Source organism: Trichomonas vaginalis, chromosome I, assembly GCF_026262505.1.
Source record: "Trichomonas vaginalis G3 chromosome I, whole genome shotgun sequence".
Classification (NCBI taxonomy): domain Eukaryota; phylum Parabasalia; order Trichomonadida; family Trichomonadidae; genus Trichomonas; species Trichomonas vaginalis.
In genome coordinates this window covers 23,146,444-23,164,027 of record NC_067203.1, presented here as the reverse complement: position 1 = coordinate 23,164,027, position 17,584 = coordinate 23,146,444, and the positions used below count along the sequence as shown (strand labels likewise).

The 17,584-nt window shown below is 34.1% G+C and overlaps 7 protein-coding genes and 4 pseudogenes across 11 annotated transcripts, besides 2 other annotated features; 8 read left to right on the top strand and 3 right to left on the bottom strand.

Moving 5' to 3' along the window:
• Positions 1–17,584: part of a mobile genetic element that runs on past both edges of the window.
• Positions 397–744, bottom strand: TVAGG3_1035740 (uncharacterized protein; the record flags this gene model as incomplete). The annotated part of the gene is made up of 1 exon (XM_051255336.1): positions 397–744. The coding sequence occupies one exon, from the start codon at positions 742–744 to the stop codon at positions 397–399; it is 348 nt and encodes a 115-aa protein (XP_051080910.1).
• On the top strand, positions 1,191–2,260 carry TVAGG3_1035730 (annotated as a pseudogene). The gene has a single exon. A coding segment is annotated over exon 1 (1,070 nt).
• On the top strand, positions 4,800–5,283 carry TVAGG3_1035720 (annotated as a pseudogene). The gene has a single exon. A coding segment is annotated over exon 1 (484 nt).
• TVAGG3_1035710 (uncharacterized protein) lies at positions 5,508–6,170 on the top strand (the record flags this gene model as incomplete). The annotated part of the gene is made up of 1 exon (XM_001311459.2): positions 5,508–6,170. The coding sequence occupies one exon, from the start codon at positions 5,508–5,510 to the stop codon at positions 6,168–6,170; it is 663 nt and encodes a 220-aa protein (XP_001311460.2).
• TVAGG3_1035700 lies at positions 6,919–7,309 on the top strand (annotated as a pseudogene). The gene has a single exon. A coding segment is annotated over exon 1 (391 nt).
• On the top strand, positions 7,777–8,469 carry TVAGG3_1035690 (KilA, N-terminal/APSES-type HTH, DNA-binding family; the record flags this gene model as incomplete). Its single annotated transcript, XM_051255335.1, has 1 exon — positions 7,777–8,469. One exon carries the CDS (start codon positions 7,777–7,779, stop codon positions 8,467–8,469), a length of 693 nt encoding a protein of 230 aa, XP_051080909.1.
• Positions 10,310–11,363, top strand: TVAGG3_1035680 (annotated as a pseudogene). Its single transcript has one exon. A coding segment is annotated over exon 1 (1,054 nt).
• On the top strand, positions 11,772–12,635 carry TVAGG3_1035670 (organellar and viral DNA polymerase type B; the record flags this gene model as incomplete). Its single annotated transcript, XM_051255334.1, has 1 exon — positions 11,772–12,635. A coding segment is annotated over one exon (864 nt), but the record flags the coding sequence as incomplete, so codon positions are not given.
• TVAGG3_1035660 (uncharacterized protein) lies at positions 13,077–13,640 on the bottom strand (the record flags this gene model as incomplete). The annotated part of the gene is made up of 1 exon (XM_051255333.1): positions 13,077–13,640. One exon carries the CDS (start codon positions 13,638–13,640, stop codon positions 13,077–13,079), a length of 564 nt encoding a protein of 187 aa, XP_051080907.1.
• On the bottom strand, positions 13,959–14,231 carry TVAGG3_1035650 (uncharacterized protein; the record flags this gene model as incomplete). Its single annotated transcript, XM_051255332.1, has 1 exon — positions 13,959–14,231. The coding sequence occupies one exon, from the start codon at positions 14,229–14,231 to the stop codon at positions 13,959–13,961; it is 273 nt and encodes a 90-aa protein (XP_051080906.1).
• On the top strand, positions 14,277–14,711 carry TVAGG3_1035640 (uncharacterized protein; the record flags this gene model as incomplete). Its single annotated transcript, XM_051255331.1, has 1 exon — positions 14,277–14,711. One exon carries the CDS (start codon positions 14,277–14,279, stop codon positions 14,709–14,711), a length of 435 nt encoding a protein of 144 aa, XP_051080905.1.
• Positions 17,050–17,584: part of a terminal%2Cinverted (terminal inverted repeat of Maverick-1A transposon ID:TVAGG3_1035630) that runs on past the window's edge.

The window sequence follows — 17,584 nt, the reverse complement described above, 5'->3', positions numbered from 1 at the left end:
CTGAAATCGAATGCTGTGGTCAAACGCCACCATTCATGAAAATAGGTAACATCCGCATCATTGAAACACCAGGAACTACAGGAGTTGAGTTTAAGTATAAATATTCGAACGAGTATACAAAACTTTCAACAGAATATAAGCTTTGTTTGAAATATGTTTTAGTAAATTAAAGCAATTTGTAATATCTATCCAAAACTTCTTCAACAGTATCGAACTCATCTTCATAATGCAAACCTAATCTTATTGACTTGGTGCAGTTTTCACTAACACAATATAGCGCTTTGCGCTCGGCGCCTTTGACGCCTTTTTCTGTTCTCTTGACTGACATAACTAACTCATTTGTTTCATCAAACAGCAATAACCAAAGTTCATGACCTAATACATAACATTCATACTTTATATTTTTAGCTCTGAGTTCTCTTGTAAGCTGTTGCATTTAATATTTTCTAAAAAGTCAACTTCAACAGTCATTCGCACTGGTGCCTTCAGTTCTACAGGCTCTCCTTGAAAGTCAACAAGTCTGAATTGCATGTCTTTCAAATTATGAGGACTAATGCGAACCCATTTACCTAAATGAGTTACTATGACAGGAACGTTTGGAATGAACATTGAATTGACTGCATAACAGAAGGATTTATATTCTACTGAACCTTTACTATTAACTCCTGAAATACCTGTGACATTAGCTATTTTTGACTCAACGTATAAACAATTACCATAACATACGTATGGAACAGATTTCATCTCAATCGTTTTGTCAACACTTTTCAAAGGACATGTCATATGGTATGCTCCCAGAAGCAATTGAACTCTATGACTCATTCGTTGTATCTTAAACTCCTTCGCATAATTGAACTTCAAAACTCTGCAATAAGTTTAACATTCATTAAGTTTTCTTCGTTCTCCTTGTTTATTGTAGTATTTATGAGCGCATTTAACACTCCAGCTAATGTTTCCATCTTATATTCTACATTATTGTGAAATCTTATTTCGTGCTTCTTTCCATCTATTTCAAGCTCCATGAAATCTGTTTCATCTGTTATACGAATGAAGCGATAGTTATGAAGTCGAACTAGTACTTGAAAGCAAGCGCTTCATTCTGAAGACCTAAGTTTGTTTGTAGCTTTACTGTCCGTATTCGTTTGGGTCTGTACTTTGCAAATAGAACAACATTTTATTCTCATTAAAATATGAGTATTGCTGCATATGCGTATGAAGCTGACAGAGCTAAACGTTTTATTTTGGTCAATACTCTCTCACACTTACTGACAATATATTGTTATCAGTGATGGAAATACCGAGAAATACATAACATGGAAGGACTATGAAAAGTTTGACCTATTTTAACTCCATGTACTATGCCATTCATTGTAAATGGTGAAGTTGTCATGAAGAACGACACAACTGTTTATAGGTCTGTATATGAAGCGTTAGAATATATGTTGAATTATAATCCCGAAAGATTTGACCCAAGCACTACGTCATGTACAATGCCTTTTATTAAGGATGGTGAAATCGTAAGAGTTCCGAATTCAACGGTTTACACAGCTGTTCAAAACAGTTTACAAAACATTTTAGCGAATATCTTTAATCAGAAACTACAGAAATAAAATTACCATATATAACAGATGCTAAAGAAATTAAATCAAAAACGACAACATTATTTACGTCACTTAATGATTTAATGACTTATATCATTAATATTCCTGCACCAACTACAGCATTTGATCCAAACTCGACGGTTTGCAGTGTACCTTTCATAAAGGACAGTTCAGTAATTGTTTTAAGGGATTCAACAGTAATGAATCATTAAAAGGCGTCATTAATGAAAATCATTGATTTTAATTCATTCATGAATACATATAATTCATTCATTAATGTTTCATATGCTTCTAAAGAAGGTGAGCCAAAAACTATCGATAAAGCGGTGTATGAAATAAAAGCATCAACGACGAAATTGAATTCGTTAACTTTTGACGGTGATAGTTTCGTTAATGACATAACATCGGGGAAAACAATTTTAACGAAAGAATACTTAAAATCTCATGTTAGTGAGTTCGTTGAAATTGAAAAAGAAGGTGGAATTAAGTTCGATCCACTGAATTTCATTTTCAGCTTAGCGAATGCGGGTGTTAGTTTCGCTGAATGGACAACAATACAGAGTGAAATAAATGCAATATGGACGTTTTTGGGGTCAAAAGCGGGAATGGGTGAGCTTGTAAATGCTGCAAGAACATTAGGTGAAACAGGAAATTTTGTAGATGGTTTTTAAAAGACTTGTTTCAAATGTTTTAACAAACACAAAGAAATTATTTAGATATACCATACATAACGGACGGATTTTCGAACAGGTAGCAACAAACCCTCCGGTTATGGCTGCGTTGATGATGGTTAGAGATATAAAACACGTAACGACGGGAACGAAGAACATGAACAACAGAGCCCAACGGGCTCAGAGCCACATAGTGGCGAGGATACTGGTCGGGTTATTCAAGACATTAAAAACGTGTATCCTGAAGTTATTGATTTATTTAGAGGAGTTAATGATTCAATTTCAAAACATTCTATAACCCTCGATGAAGAGAATAAATTAACAGATTATATATTCGTCATTATTGCAGAATTAATGAAGAGAATAAATGAAAAAGGAATTGGTGATATCATTAATGTCAGCGATGTAATGATGAAAAGAAATTTTGACTCATTATTTACAAAACCGAAAACAGAATATAGTCTTTATGACGTAATTACCGAATTAATGAAAAAGATTAATGATAATAAGAGTTCTGGCGGAAGAGTTGAATTAGAAGTGAATGATGTTAATGAGAAATTAGCCGAAAAAGCAGATAAAAACCACGTTCATTATATAACTTCAGACGAACAGATTATAACGGACTACCATGGATATTTAACACGAAGTGATGAAGCGAAGACAAAAATGTTAATGAAAGAAGATATAAATACATTCGTGCTAAAGGTTATGACATAAGCTGTACTGTACAGTATGATGTAGCTAAAGCACCAGAAGCATTTGGTTATACCGGTGAAATTTATGCCTCTACTTTCAATGTTAACGGTGTATTAGTTGAACCAAGATTTATGTTAAGAGTTAAGGCAAAAATAACGTTTGAAGATGCTATTAAAAGTAAAGCTGACAAAGTTGAACTTGACGCAACGAACAAAGTTTTTGAAATCTCATAAACACAACATCTCCGATATAAATGAACTTCAACTTCTTTAGACAGTAAAGCAGACAAGAACCATAACACATAAATCTTCTCAACTGTTAGAGCAGACGACATAATATTGAACTATACCCTTGGTTCAAGTGCACCTTTAGAGAATCCAAGTACAAGCGTAAAAGATACACTAAACTCCTTAAATAACAAATGTATGAATATCGAAGGTCATGTCAGAAACTTTGAAGCACATGAACTACCAGCAATGTTAGATAAGAAAGCAGACAAGAACCATACACATAAATCCTTCACAACTGTTGCTATAGAAAGTATTGAAGGAACGGTTGAAGAAACTGTGGGGATGCATTATATTGTAAACCTCCTAACTTTCCACAAGGTTTAACATCGGATGACGACATAACGACGATGAAAAACATTAGATGTAAAGATGTTTATGTCATGAAGGATGAACATAATATTAATCACTGCTCAAGATTTATATGACAAGAAAGCAGACAAAACAGAGCTTCAAACATTAAAGACAGAAATACTTCAAACATTATATCCTATAGGCTCTATTTATACGTCAATGAACTCAACAAATCCAGCAACAGTTTTAGGTTTTGGTACATGGCAGCAGATTGTAGACAAATTCTTATACTGTGCTAACTCTTCAAAGCAAACAGGAGGTTCGAAGAAAATTACTGAAGCAAACCTTCCACCGCACACTCATACAGGAACTACAAACACAACAGGTAGTCATTCACATTCAATAACAAAAAGAGGTTATACAAATCTTGCAGCAGGTTCGGATAGACAGGGAATGCATAGATATGATATTTCAAGTGACCCAGTAGATTCAAGCGCAGGTATTTTCTGTGGAACCGCAGAAATCATGCCCATACTTTCACAACAAATCCAACAGGCTCGGTTGCAGATTACATGACCATTTGTACTGTATTGCATGGTACCGCGTTCAATGAACGCACTTGAGCCTAGAATAAAATCTTTATTTTTACATAAATGAGCTTGAAAGAAGTATTCGAACAACATCCATGGAGGTCATTTAAGAAATTCAATGAAGCTGCAAAGAGTTGGGATTTACTAACAGAGCTGAAGTGAAAAGGTTCTTTGACAAAAATGTTGTACATCAAACAAAAATAAACCCTTACGACTACTTTTTACCAATTTACTCCAACACTCCTGACGCATACCAATTTGACACTCTCATTCAAAGCAGAAAAGGAGGACATAAACCATTCCTCATCTTCATAAATGTTAACACTCGTAAAGCATATGCATATCCAATGAAAAATAAAGGAACTCGTGAAGTGTTAAGAGTTTTACAAAATTTGTAGCAGAACATAACCCAAGTATTTTAACATCAGACCAAACAGTGCATACCTCAGCAATGAAATCACAGAATTTCTCATTAAGCATAACATAACTCACTACACTACTGAAGACCATAACCATAACATACTCGGTATCATTAACCGCTTCATAAGAACGCTCAGAGATTTAAATCAAGAGCGAGACTTTACCGAAGAAACAATGAAACATTTTCTCGAAGTATATAATTCCTCAACACATTCTACAACAGGACATACACCAAATTCAATGACACAACAACAAGAAGAAAAGTATATACAAAGAAACGAAGCCAAACACAAAATATCAGAAATTCAACACAATTTACCCTCATTCCTGGTACAAAAGTTCGTGTATTCTTGACGACAAACCGTTGACAAAGAAACGTTTAAGGTTAAGTCGAAATTATTATATCGTAGACTCTACGCAAGGTAATGGATATCTTATAAAAGCTGCTGACGACTCCATAGCATTTTACCCTCGTCATAAATTAGTCGAAAGTAGTAATGGCAAACTTGCTGAAACCATTGACGAAGCAAAGCGAGGAGTGGTTATTGAAATACTTGACTATAACACAAACGATGACACTTATAAAGTAAGATACGAAGGAGGCGTTGAAGATGTTATACCATCTAAGAACTTGAGAGAGTCAAAGCCAACTCATCTGGGACCATTAGAGCGGGAGTATTGGAAAGACAAAAATATGCCAGAAAGAATAAGAAAATTCATCTAAACTTTTTCATTAGATGTAAATCAGACATGAATGAGAACAGTCATGTATTATTAATGGTACCATAAATTTACACCAAAAATAATGTTTAGGTGAAGAGGTGAGATTTCACCTGTTTTCTCACCTGTTTTTTCACCTCTTGAATTTTCGTGAATTTCCTTAAGATAGAAAAAATAAAGTTAGTTTTTATTTTTATTTATTTTTTTATTTGGTATGTAAGAACAGAAATGTCAGTCGAAGCAAAAACATTCACTAACAAATATAATGGCGAAACATTCACAAAAGGCACTTATAACGGTATTGAAGTCTTACGTAGAGACAAGGATGGTTACATTAATGCAACAAATATGTGTCAGCAGTTTAGGAAAGACTTTAGAAAGTTGTTGGAAAATAAGTCCTGGGAAGAGTATTATAAGGCATTTTGTGAAGAATATAGCAACCGTCTGAATTCCGACGGTTGCTTTTTATACAAAATTCATGCAGGAATTCCTGATGAAATCAAACAGGTTAGAGGAACGTATGTAGACCCAAGACTTATAAACTATATAGCAATGTGGGCTTCTCCAAAATATTGCATAGCAGTTGGAAAAATTATGGACTCCATAGACAAGAAAGTTCATGAGAAATTAGATGAAGAAGAACTTGAAGATACAGTAAAGAATGCTAAACCTTTGTTCGAACAAGAAGTTAGAAAAATGTGCGAAAAACAATTTGAACATGAACGTGAGATATGTTATGGTTATAGAGATTCTCCATACGAACTAGACCAATGGGAACAAGAAGATTTAAAGAGAGAATTTAGAGAATATGAACTCGCTAAGATAGCATTAGAAGCTGCAGAAAAGAAGTTAAAAGTTTGGGGTCGTTTTGTACAAAAATATTGTGAGTAAATGAACCATTTATTTTGTTGCTAAATTCAGTAAAAATAATGTTTAGGTGAAGAGGTGAGATGTCACCTGTTTTCTCACCTCTTTTCTCACCTCTTGAATTTTCATGAATTTTCACAAAAGACCAAAAATAACGCTAGTTTTATTTTTATTTATTTTTTTATTTTGTATAAAAGATATGATTTCAACAATAGGTTCTACAACAATTCAAGCCGCGAACGGCGGGACTCTGTCCACAACAACAGCACCAAACTCGTTAGTCATGAATCCTACGTCAATGTTGGTAGAGATGAAAAACTTCATTCCTTCTTCATATACTTTCGAAACAAAAATCCAGAAGATAAAGCAAGAACTTTTAACAAATAATTTAGACTGTAGTGCGAAAGATGAACAAAATGAACAGTATCTTTATGAAATGCAGGACATTATTGACCATTTACCCAAATTGCCTGAAATCCAACAACAAAAACTCACTATTCCTGAATTCGATGAAATAGAAGTGAAACCAACTGACTCAGTAGAAATAAAGAAGTTCATTCGTAAGGTAAATTATGAATTCCTTGGTTTTCATTGCAACCATAAAGTTATGGACAAAGATTGCGACATGGTATATAAAAACATTTCTGACATATATAAATCTGAAGAATTTAAGACCTACGACAACTTTGTTTCGTTAGTTGCTGAATGTGTATGGCAGATAAGAGATAAAGATAGAAGAGGCAAAGTATGGAACGAACAAATAAGACCCGCTATGTTTGAGATGAAGAGAGCAATTGACGCCTTAGTTGTTTTAGCAGGTAAGGTTTCAGAATATAACGCAAAAATGAACCCACAATGTTCAAAATGTAAGGCAGCAATTAGGAAATATAACTACTCAGTCAAAGAGATAGAAAGAATGAGAAACGACTATGCAGACTTAAAGAAAGAAGCAAAAAGCCAGCAAAGATAAAATGGACATGTTAGCATTTCTGAACAAAAACTATCCAACAGTAGAAGATTTCCTTCTATCTGACGTCAAGAAGAAATATAAAGAGACTTTCGGTATTGTTAAAACTTTTGACATACTGACAGAAGAAATAGAAGCTACGAAATTGTTTAGGATTTCAAATATACATCGTACAATTCATGTAAAACGTTTATAAAATAACAGGTGAAAAAACAGGTGACATCTCACCTCTTCACCTAAATTATATTTTTATTGAATTCAGCAACAAAATTCTGAGTAAAATAATTTTTAGGGCTTGTGTCAAACCGTTGAGTTTTCACAAAATTTAAAAAAATAACGTTTACCATGTAAAACGTTTATAAAATAACTGGGGTGAGAAAACAGGTGAAAAAACAGGTGACATCTCACCTCTTCACCTAAATTATATTTTTGCTGAAAAATGACCAAATTTCATGAATTTCCTTAAGATAGAAAAATAACGCTAATTTTATTTTTATTTATTTTTTTATCCTGTATGTAAGAACAGTAATGTCAACATTAGAGAACACAACAACTTCTATCGTTCATGAAGCCATAAATGAAGAATACGAATACATACAGTATAACAAACAGTTACGTCTCATTCGTTCAGTCAAAGATGATATGTATCAAATGCAAAGTATAATGAACGCTCTTCGTTCTACAAAGCAAGCATATCATTGGTTTGAAAACCAACAGGCAAAAGAACTTTTAGAAGAATTTCCTCATATGATTGCTACCCTCGGAAAACCGAGGGAAGAGATTCCGTACGAAAATCGCAAGAATTTGGCTCCTGGTTTGAAAGGATATTATGTTCATAGACTTTTAGTAAATGCTGTAGCAATGTGGGCTTCACCTCGTTACGCTTGTTATATTTTCATGATGTTAGATGAACTATATAAAGCAGAACGTGGAGAGATGGAAAAGAAACTTCAAGCAAAAGATGAAGTCATTGAATCCAAAGACAAAAGCATACAGAAAAGAATACCACGTTCAGTACCAAAAGGAAAGGAAAAGAGTTATAAGTATATGATATATACTGAAGAGTTGGAGAATGAAGAAGATAAAGATATGGTTATGTTGCATTTAGTCAGAAGAAACAACAAAAGCTTTTACGACCTTGCTAAAATATATAAATCTGACAGAAACTGGTTCTATCGTGAAAACTTACCGATTTCAATGACACCGAATGAGCAAATAAAAGAAATTGTCAAAAATACTCTTCCTCAAACACACTATGACATCAAAGGTTGCACAATACTTACCTTCAAAGAAGACTTACCATTACTGAAGGAAAAAATAACAGAATATTTCGACAACTTCAAAGAGGAAGAATAAAAAAACTTTTTTTGTTCAATGCTTTGAAATTTTATACAAAATAATTATTTTTGGTTAAATAGCTTCAGGGTCAATTTCTTCAACCATTTCACTTCCTTCGTCAATGTCAATAGAAGCTTCTTCAACCTTTGGTAAGAATTTCTGTATAACATCTTTGTTCGTTATTGTCTTCAGAGATGAAGGATAATATTTCACATTTGTTTCACCCTTCTTATATTCTTTCTGTTCGGAAAGATTCATAGCAATACTGAAGAAGTCAATGTTGGAGTTCTTTATAATAGTATAATGAGTATCTTTGACATTCACGAAGAAACCCTTTTGTTTCAAAACTACTGCTAACTCTTGTGAAGTATAACGTTTGCGGTCAATGACGATAGCTAATGGTCTGACATACTGACCAAACTTAGATTCTTTCACAAACTTCTTGTTAAAGATAACATTAACGTTTGAAGCATTATTGAACTCATTCTTGATGGCAGTAGCGAGAGCATTGTATGAAAAGAACTTGCAATCTTGCATGTGTTTCATTAAAATAAAAATATTAAATTATTTTGAAAAATAACTTAAAAAAAATCTAATCTAATTTTTTCAAAAAATATTTTTTATTTCCTACTAAAGATGTATCGGAAGTTGTCTAAGTTAGAACACTCGGAAATAAAACAACTTCTTACAGAAGCTAATATAGATGTTGCAAAGCATTACGCAACAAACAAAAAAGCACTCGCTGACATCCTCAATGACTATAATGGTGCAATAAGTTATGATAGAATTCATGAGTTCATAAAGCCGCAACGCGGCGAGGACGAAGTCCATGCAAGAGCATTTCCTTTAAATGACATTGCTATTGACTTATATCATAGACGTTCAGTACCTCATGAAGTAAGAAGAGAAATGTTTGACATAACAAATGCAAACGTTGGTGAAACAAGAAGAGCTGTACCACATGAAGTAAGAAGAGAAATGTTTGACATAACAAATGCAAACGTTGGTGAAACACGAAAGAGAGATGACACACTGAAACAACAGAGAAGAGAGATGTTTAAAAGTGCTATAGAACAAGTTCGCAAAGCTAACGATGTCATTCGTTCCATTGACGACAAACCAAAAGAAGGTGAGAGATGGTTAAAGAAAGATGAAGAGAATAGGAAGAGAAATGTGAAGTCAGGCAATAGACTCATTGACTTTAACATCGAAGCTTTAGATGAACCAAACAGAGACTACTTACACAAACATTTTGGTAAGGTTTTCATGAGACTCTTAGAGAAAATTAAAATAAACTCCAACAGAGATGGATGGTATGTTATAAACTTGGTGGAAAGTATGAATGTTCTACGTTAAACCTCAATAATATTGGAACATTACTACATCAGCTCTTGAAGGAGAACTTTATATCAGAGATAGAAGCAAATGCTGCAGGTATTGTTGAAATGCACTATGACTTCTTCTTGACAAACATAAAGAATCTTACTGAAATAAAGATGTATGATTTAACAGAATATGAAGGCTTAACGATGTCAGATGTAAAGAAAGGCAAACCAAAAAAGAGACCATATAGAGATGAAAGCACACTGACAAATGACCAGAAAGCCATTTTGGAAGCTCTTAAGCAAACAGGAAACCCAGCACTTATAGAAAGCTTTTGGAAAGATAATGGTGAAAAGAAGTTTTATAAGAAGAGAAGCGGTCAGTTATGGAAGTATCTTTGCACATTACCTATAAATCTTGAACGCTACCAAATCTTCAATGAATTGAACAAAAGAACTGCACACTTATGACAGAAGACAATTGTTTCGTTTATGCTTGCATTCAGGCTGGAGTAAATGAAGAAACTATTGACCACATGAGAGAAGTCATTCGTGTTAGAGACTTTCCTCAAAGTAAAGTACAAGAAATTTCTGACGCAACAGGTATAGCATTTAATGTTACCATTGGTTATTTCAATGACTCAAACATAATGAAATAAAGAGATACATACCAAAAGAATGCGAAACTGTTAGAACTATTGACTTACTTCTTGTTGAAGACCACTACATGCTAAATGAAAGATTACCAATGACAACATACTTCATTCGAAACTATAAAGAAATCTTGAAGGAGTGTGGTGGAATGAACATTGAGAAACAGATGAAGATTTATACAAAGAGAGAAGATAAATATGTAGTTCGTTATGATAGAACAACACCGCTATGGGATGTTATGAAAACATTGTGGGTGCAAATATTTCGAACCTATTTCTTATGGAGAACTTTTCACATATACTACTGACTTATATAAACAGAACCTTGCACCATTTAAAGATTTGACATATGCTCCAAAGTATTGTGTACAACTGAAGAAGAAAGCAGAGTCAAAAGAAGTAAATAAAGCTAAATGTAAATTCATTCCTGAGCACGTTTTCTTTGCTGACTTTGAGTGTAGCACAGACGGCTTTCATAAAGCTTTTAACATCTGTTATGACAGTGAAGATGGTTCAGTGAGTGAAAGCATTTGGGGTCAAAACTGTGCAACAGAATTTTTGGAAAGACTTCCTGACAAGAGTTTAATATATTTCCATAACCTCAGTTATGACATAAACTTCATCTTAAGACACATGACAGAAGTGAAAGGAACTCCCATCATTAAAGGTTCACGAACAATGCAAATAACTGGCTTATATAAAGGACGGGCAATTATTATAAAAGACTCTTACAGTGTTATAAATAAGAAGCTTAAACTATTTCCTGCTATGTTTAACTTACAAACAGGACCGAAAGAAGTATTTCCATATAACTACTACAGCAGTGTTTTGTTAGCAAATGACAACAGAACTGGTGTCATTTCTGAAGCATGTAAGTTTATCCATGATGCAGATACATTCATGAAAAACATAGATTCCATCAAAGGTTGCAGAATAGATGAAAACCACTTCGACTTAGAAAAATATAGCACATTTACTGCAAACAAGATGTAAGAATTTTAAGAGAAGGTTTTGTAAGTTCCGCAATGACTTATTGAAAGAGTTTGATTTAAACGTTTATGACTACGTTAGTATTTGTTCTATTGCTAACAAATTGTTTGAGAACAGAGTATACTTCCCGAATGGAAATCTTTATGACCTCTCAAATAAACCAAGAGAATTTATTTCGAGATGCATTCAAGGTGGAAGATGTATGTTGTCAGATAACATGAAACAAAAGAGCAAAAAGAAACTCATTGCTGACTTCGACACTGTTTCATTATATCCTTCAGCTATAGCAAGACTTTATACTTTAGAAGGTATTCCAAAAGTATTGAAGGAAGAAATGTTAAGCACAGAGTATCTCATGAGACATTTATTCGATGATGACCAAAAGGAACCCATTGGTGAAAAGTTTATGTCTGGCTTCTTTGTTCTCATTAAGATAACAGAGATTGGTATACCCAGACACTTTCATTTAATAGTTTGCGACCCTGAACTAAATCCAGAACTTAACGTTCCAAGAAGTTCAAACACTTGCTGTCTCATGTATGTTGACCATATAACATTACAAGACCTCATAAAATATCAAGGTGTCAAATGTGAAGTGTTGCAAGGATACTATTACGATGGAAACAGAGATATGAGAATAAGAGATGAAGTAAAGAAGTTGTTTGAGTTAAGGTTAAAGTATAAGAAAGAAGGAAACCCATTACAAGAAATTATAAAACTCATTCTGAACAGCATTTATGGCAAAACTATTCTATCTCCTATTGAGTCAAAAATAACCATAGTAAATGACAAAGATGCTATAAGATATGCTATAAGAAATTACAACCATATAGTGAAGTTCGAAGGTTTGGATGGTTCAGATAAAACTATTTTCAAGCTAACGAAAAGCATTTGCAGACACTTTAACTTCTGTCCACTTGGTGTTAATATTCTGTCTATGTCAAAACGTATTATGAATGAAGTATTCTGTACTGCTGAAGATATGGGTCTTCAAATCTTTTACCAGGATACCGACAGTATGCACTTATATAATGAAGACATACCAAAGCTTGCAGCAGAGTTTAAGAAGAGATATGGTCGCGAACTTATAGGAAAGAACCTTGGTCAATTTCATAGCGACTTTGCAGAAATAACACCTGGAAAACAAAGTTTAGCTTATAAAAGTATTTTCTGTGGAAAGAAGACCTACATAGACTTACTCACTAACGATTTAAATGAAGTTGCATTTCACTGCAGAATGAAAGGCGTGAAGCAAGATGTTATTGCTTTAACCGCTAATGAAATGTTTCCTGAAGCTATACAATGCTATTACAATGAAGATAAGAACATTCACATACCTGTTGGAACATATGACAAAGACTCTGAGTTCAGTTTAATGAAACTTTACAAAGCACTTTATGATGGTCAAGAGATTGCATTCGACTTATGTAAGTCATGTCAACCTTGCTTTGCTGAAAAGTTCAACTTTTCAATAACGACTAAAACAAGCTTTATTCGTAAGTTGAAGTTCTGAGGTCATGGGCTTCGCCCTTGCCGCTAGCGGCTTATTTTTGTCAGCAATGAGGTCATGAATGAGGTCATGGGCTTCGCCCTTGCCGCTAGCGGCTTATTTTTGTCAGCAATGAGGTCATTCGTGATAAAAATAAAGCTAGCGTAGATTTTACAATACTGCGATGGTAGAGTTTAAGAGTTGTGCTTCAATGTAGAGACAGTCCTTCCCATCTGGAGGCAAGAACACTGGACATTTATGGTCATGAGTGGAGAACATGTCTATCCAAAACTCACGATTGAAGCCAGTTAATTTATAGTATTTAGGGTTAGGAAGTGGTGAAGTTCTTGTATGACCAATGAACTCATTTTCAACGCCTTTGGCTATATTAGAGTAAAGTATTGCTTGCTTTCTATCCCAAATGCCAGGTGTTACAATCTTTGAAAATTCATTTTTCCTCGGAAGCATTGCATCATAATTGAAAACATTCTTAAAATCATCATTGGGTTCAGAGATTTGAAACCTTATACGTAATGGATTTTCTTTCTTTTTAGCGACTTCATTGAATGGTGAGAATACAATGAATTGACAGTCATGTGTTCCATCTTCATTTTCATTAAATTCATAATGAAAGTCTATAAGTTGTGGCTGACTACCTTCTTCCTTCAGTTGTGCAAGAAACTCACGTAAAGGCTGTAAAGTTTGTACTTCAATGTTGAACTTTTTCTCGAACATCTCATTAAATGAAATCATACATTGCAACAATGTTGTATCGTCTTTAAAGTATTTGTATATGTGAATGTTTTGGGCGCTTAAAGACTGTTCGTCATTTTCTATCTCGACTTGAAGTATAAAGTCAACCTTTCTGAAAGCACGTGTTATATACATAGATGTTATGCCAATGTACTTCTCTTCATTTATGTTCACAATCCAGTCTGTTGGAAACTTAAACGTTACTCTGTTCCCCTTTATTTTGACGTCAGGGTTTTCACTACTGAACGCAACAGATAAAGGTATTTGTCTATACATTTAGTTTGGATAAAAATAAACCATTTACTCTTTCTTTGCTTCAGCTTCCTTTGCTTTTTGTTCTTCCTTTGCTTTTGCTTCTTCTCTAGCTTTTTTCGCCAGCAAACGTGGGTTCTTCTGTCTTCCAGCAGCTAATGCAGCTAGTTGTTTTTCACTAAGTTTTCTCTTTGGTCTCTCTGGCTTTTGTTCTTGTTTTTGTTCCTTCAGTTCGGATAAAATTTGCTCACGAATTTCTTTCTTCAATGCTTCAACATCTATGACACCTTGGGTCTTGTCCGTAGGGCTTGTCTGAGTCATTTGACTGTAGATAAAAAACTAAATTAAAACTTTAACCGATGTAAAATGAGCTTGTCAAAATCAGAACGAGAGTCTATTATATTAAATGACGCAAGAGGAATACAACATCCTTTCTATTACGTAAGTCAGAGTAAAGATGGTAAAATATACGTAAGAAAAAGAAAGGTTCCATTAGCGAATACAGAGAGCGACAACATTAAGGTGCATGACAAGGGTGAAGTCCACGAAGCCCATATAAAACCTTCTGTTCAAACTGAGCCACCAAAAGAACAAGAAGAAAAGAAGCCAGATGTACTTTCAATAACGAACCAAGAGCTTATTGCAAAGTTCGTGAATTTCATTGAAAAACAAACCGAGTCAAAGAACCCTGACCCGCCAGTGAAAGAAGTTGAGACAAAAGAGAATGTACAGTTCATTGAAAATGTCAAGAAACAACTTCCACCACGAATACCAAGAAGAAGAGTGAGAATAATGAAGTAAATAGATATTTTTATCTGAAGTAAATACATGCAGAACGAACAGTTAAACGAATTTACTCCAGCAGAGCATATTCATCAGATTCGCTCATATTTCGATATCATAGACAATGCAGTTCAAATTGGTGACACTAATAGAAAATATTCTGACGCAAAGATTCCATCACAACCTGGAACTGCTAAAGATAACACATGGGTAACATTCAATCTCTCGCCTCCTGGTGAAAATATGTTGGACCTTTACAATACATTCATTACGTATAAAATGGAAGGTCAATTTATTGTAGATAAAGAAATTGTTCAGGTTCCAATAAAACAAACCCACCAGGATTTTGGATTGGTTTCGATGACGCTTTCTATGCAGTTGCTGGATATAAAATCCTTGCAAATGGTCGTATCGTATATTCTCAAGCAACGCAAGAGAAGAAGCATATATAACTTCAAACTCACAAACTACCGAACAAATAAAGAAAGTAGATGTTTTCTCAAAGACTCGACATGAAGATGTATGGAGTCATTCGGGAACATGCAGAACAGGACAAATTGTTAGTGGTCCAATACAGCAGGAAAATCATTTGATTTTAAGCTTCGTTAAGAATTCCTGTTAGAAGATTCCTTCCATTAGAAGCTATTCGATTTATTCCAGCTTTTGCAGAAACATTCAGCTTAAAGTAAAGTTCAGTAGCGACGCCTTACAATGCACATCTATATCTGTAAATGATATCATTGCTTTCAATCCAACTCTTAAAGTTGCATTTGCTTCAGATTCAAATCCACCGACAAATAAATTTGTTCCATGGAATGACCATTCACTATGATAACGAAGGCAGTAGAAGCTAGTGGAACAGTTACTATTACAACTGTAAACCAGCAACTATTTCGAACAAAGATGTTTTAATGAATGTTTCATTCATCCAAAGTCATTCTCTTTAGACCCTAACATTTATACAAACTTGTAGAACATTATACAAACGAGGCTTTATGTTTTCCTGTTAAAGTTATGGATTGGATCCTATGGACGGTTCATTCTCAAAGATACAATAGTTCAAGTGCAACATTACAGCCTTATACGCCTATTAATGTTAAAAGTATTTGGGCACTATTTAGAAAGAAAGACAAACTATTATGTTAATTTGAAAACCTAAGTTTAAATATCTTCAGCTTTCCATGGGAGCTTATGGAAATATGCCTGCAGAACCTGAAAAATCATATGGACTGTATTTTATGAAATGGTTGCGAACGCCTGCAATACAAACAATGATATGATTGGATTTAATGAAGATGTATGAGGTCATGGTGGATGATGTAGTGTGGAACATAAATGGATAGCTATGACAACACACATTTCTTATTGGTTTTCCAAAAGAAGTGGATTTTTGCTTCCAGCAAGGTCAAAACATCTACTGCTCCAATAACATACAAATTGTCTGTTAAAGACCTATTGAACTAGCAACTGAAAACGTACCAAAGCCACTTATTGGATTTATGAGGGATTGTTGCTTTGCATTCAGGTGCGTGCTAATGGAATCCAATAATAAGATTAGATGACTATAACTTAGCTACGGACGACAGTGAATAAAGGATGAACGTTTATTTTTAAAGCTTATAAATGAGTTCTTCATCAAGCTCTCGTGAACCTTCACCATCTATGAAACAAACTTTACCAAACGATTTATGGAGCACCTATTGAATATTTCTTACGAGCTGCACAATGGCAAAGAGCAGTCTCACCAAGTTAGGTGTTCCACCAGCTCCTGTCAAAAATAGCATTTGGTCAAGTCCTTATATAAAATATGGTCTCCCACTAGGTTTGCTAGCTACAGCAGGAGCATTATGATGTTGAAAAGAAATAAAGCAAATGTTATAAATAATACTGAAGTAGCTGAATTTGAACAAACTCCGACACCATCGCCAAAACCAACGTCAAAACCAACGCCTTCACAAACAACACCTTCAATGACTCCTGAACCTATGAAAGTACAAAACTCCTGTTCAAAAGTCAACTCCAAAACCGACTCCAACATTTAAACCAGAACCTACTCCTCAAATAAATCGTAAAACTCCTGCGTTTCCTTACTGAAAAAATAATGTTATTTATTTATTTGAACATTTTATTTAGAGTAAAATGACGACAAAGTCACTGAAGCAATGAAACAAAAATTTTTGGTAGAATACATTAAATCAGGAGCGGTTCCAGAAGGTTTTTACGTTCAATACTATGAAGGATGGTAGAGTTCAGTTTAGAAAGATAAAGCAACATTAGATAAAGAAGGAATTTTGAGAAAGATTAAACTTCATGGACAACATTGCTGAACTTAAGAAGAAGTTAGAAGAGTTGGAGAAAGGAAGAGAGTTATAAAGCAATGAATTCAAGTGGGTGAAAAAAGAGGTGAAAAAAGAGGTGAGATTTCACCACTTCACCTAAATTTATTTTTGTGCTATGTTTTCATACGTGTGAGGGTGGTGATATCATTAATTTTTAAGTTTATTTTTAAGTTTATTTTTTATTTTATTTTTATATAAATGACGAAAACTATTGAGATAACAAACTACAACGGTCATGAGTTCAAGAATTTGTTCTTCGTTCCTCGTGAAAATACATTCTATCAGATACGAGGGAGAAAGGGTAAAGTTAGTTTGAGCGTTTATGAAGGAATGAAGAATGGAAAGTTTATACAAGCATACGATACAAACGGTAAACGTGTTTCATTAGCTTTGTCAAAACTTACTAACATTCATTTTGACAGTGACTTTGACTCTGACGATTGGAGCGACAGCAGCGATACTGAAGAATATGAACTATTGTGTGAAGCACAGCAATGGGAAGAGTTGCAATACTTTTGTAAGTGAGAACGTTTATTTTTTACAGTAGTGAAG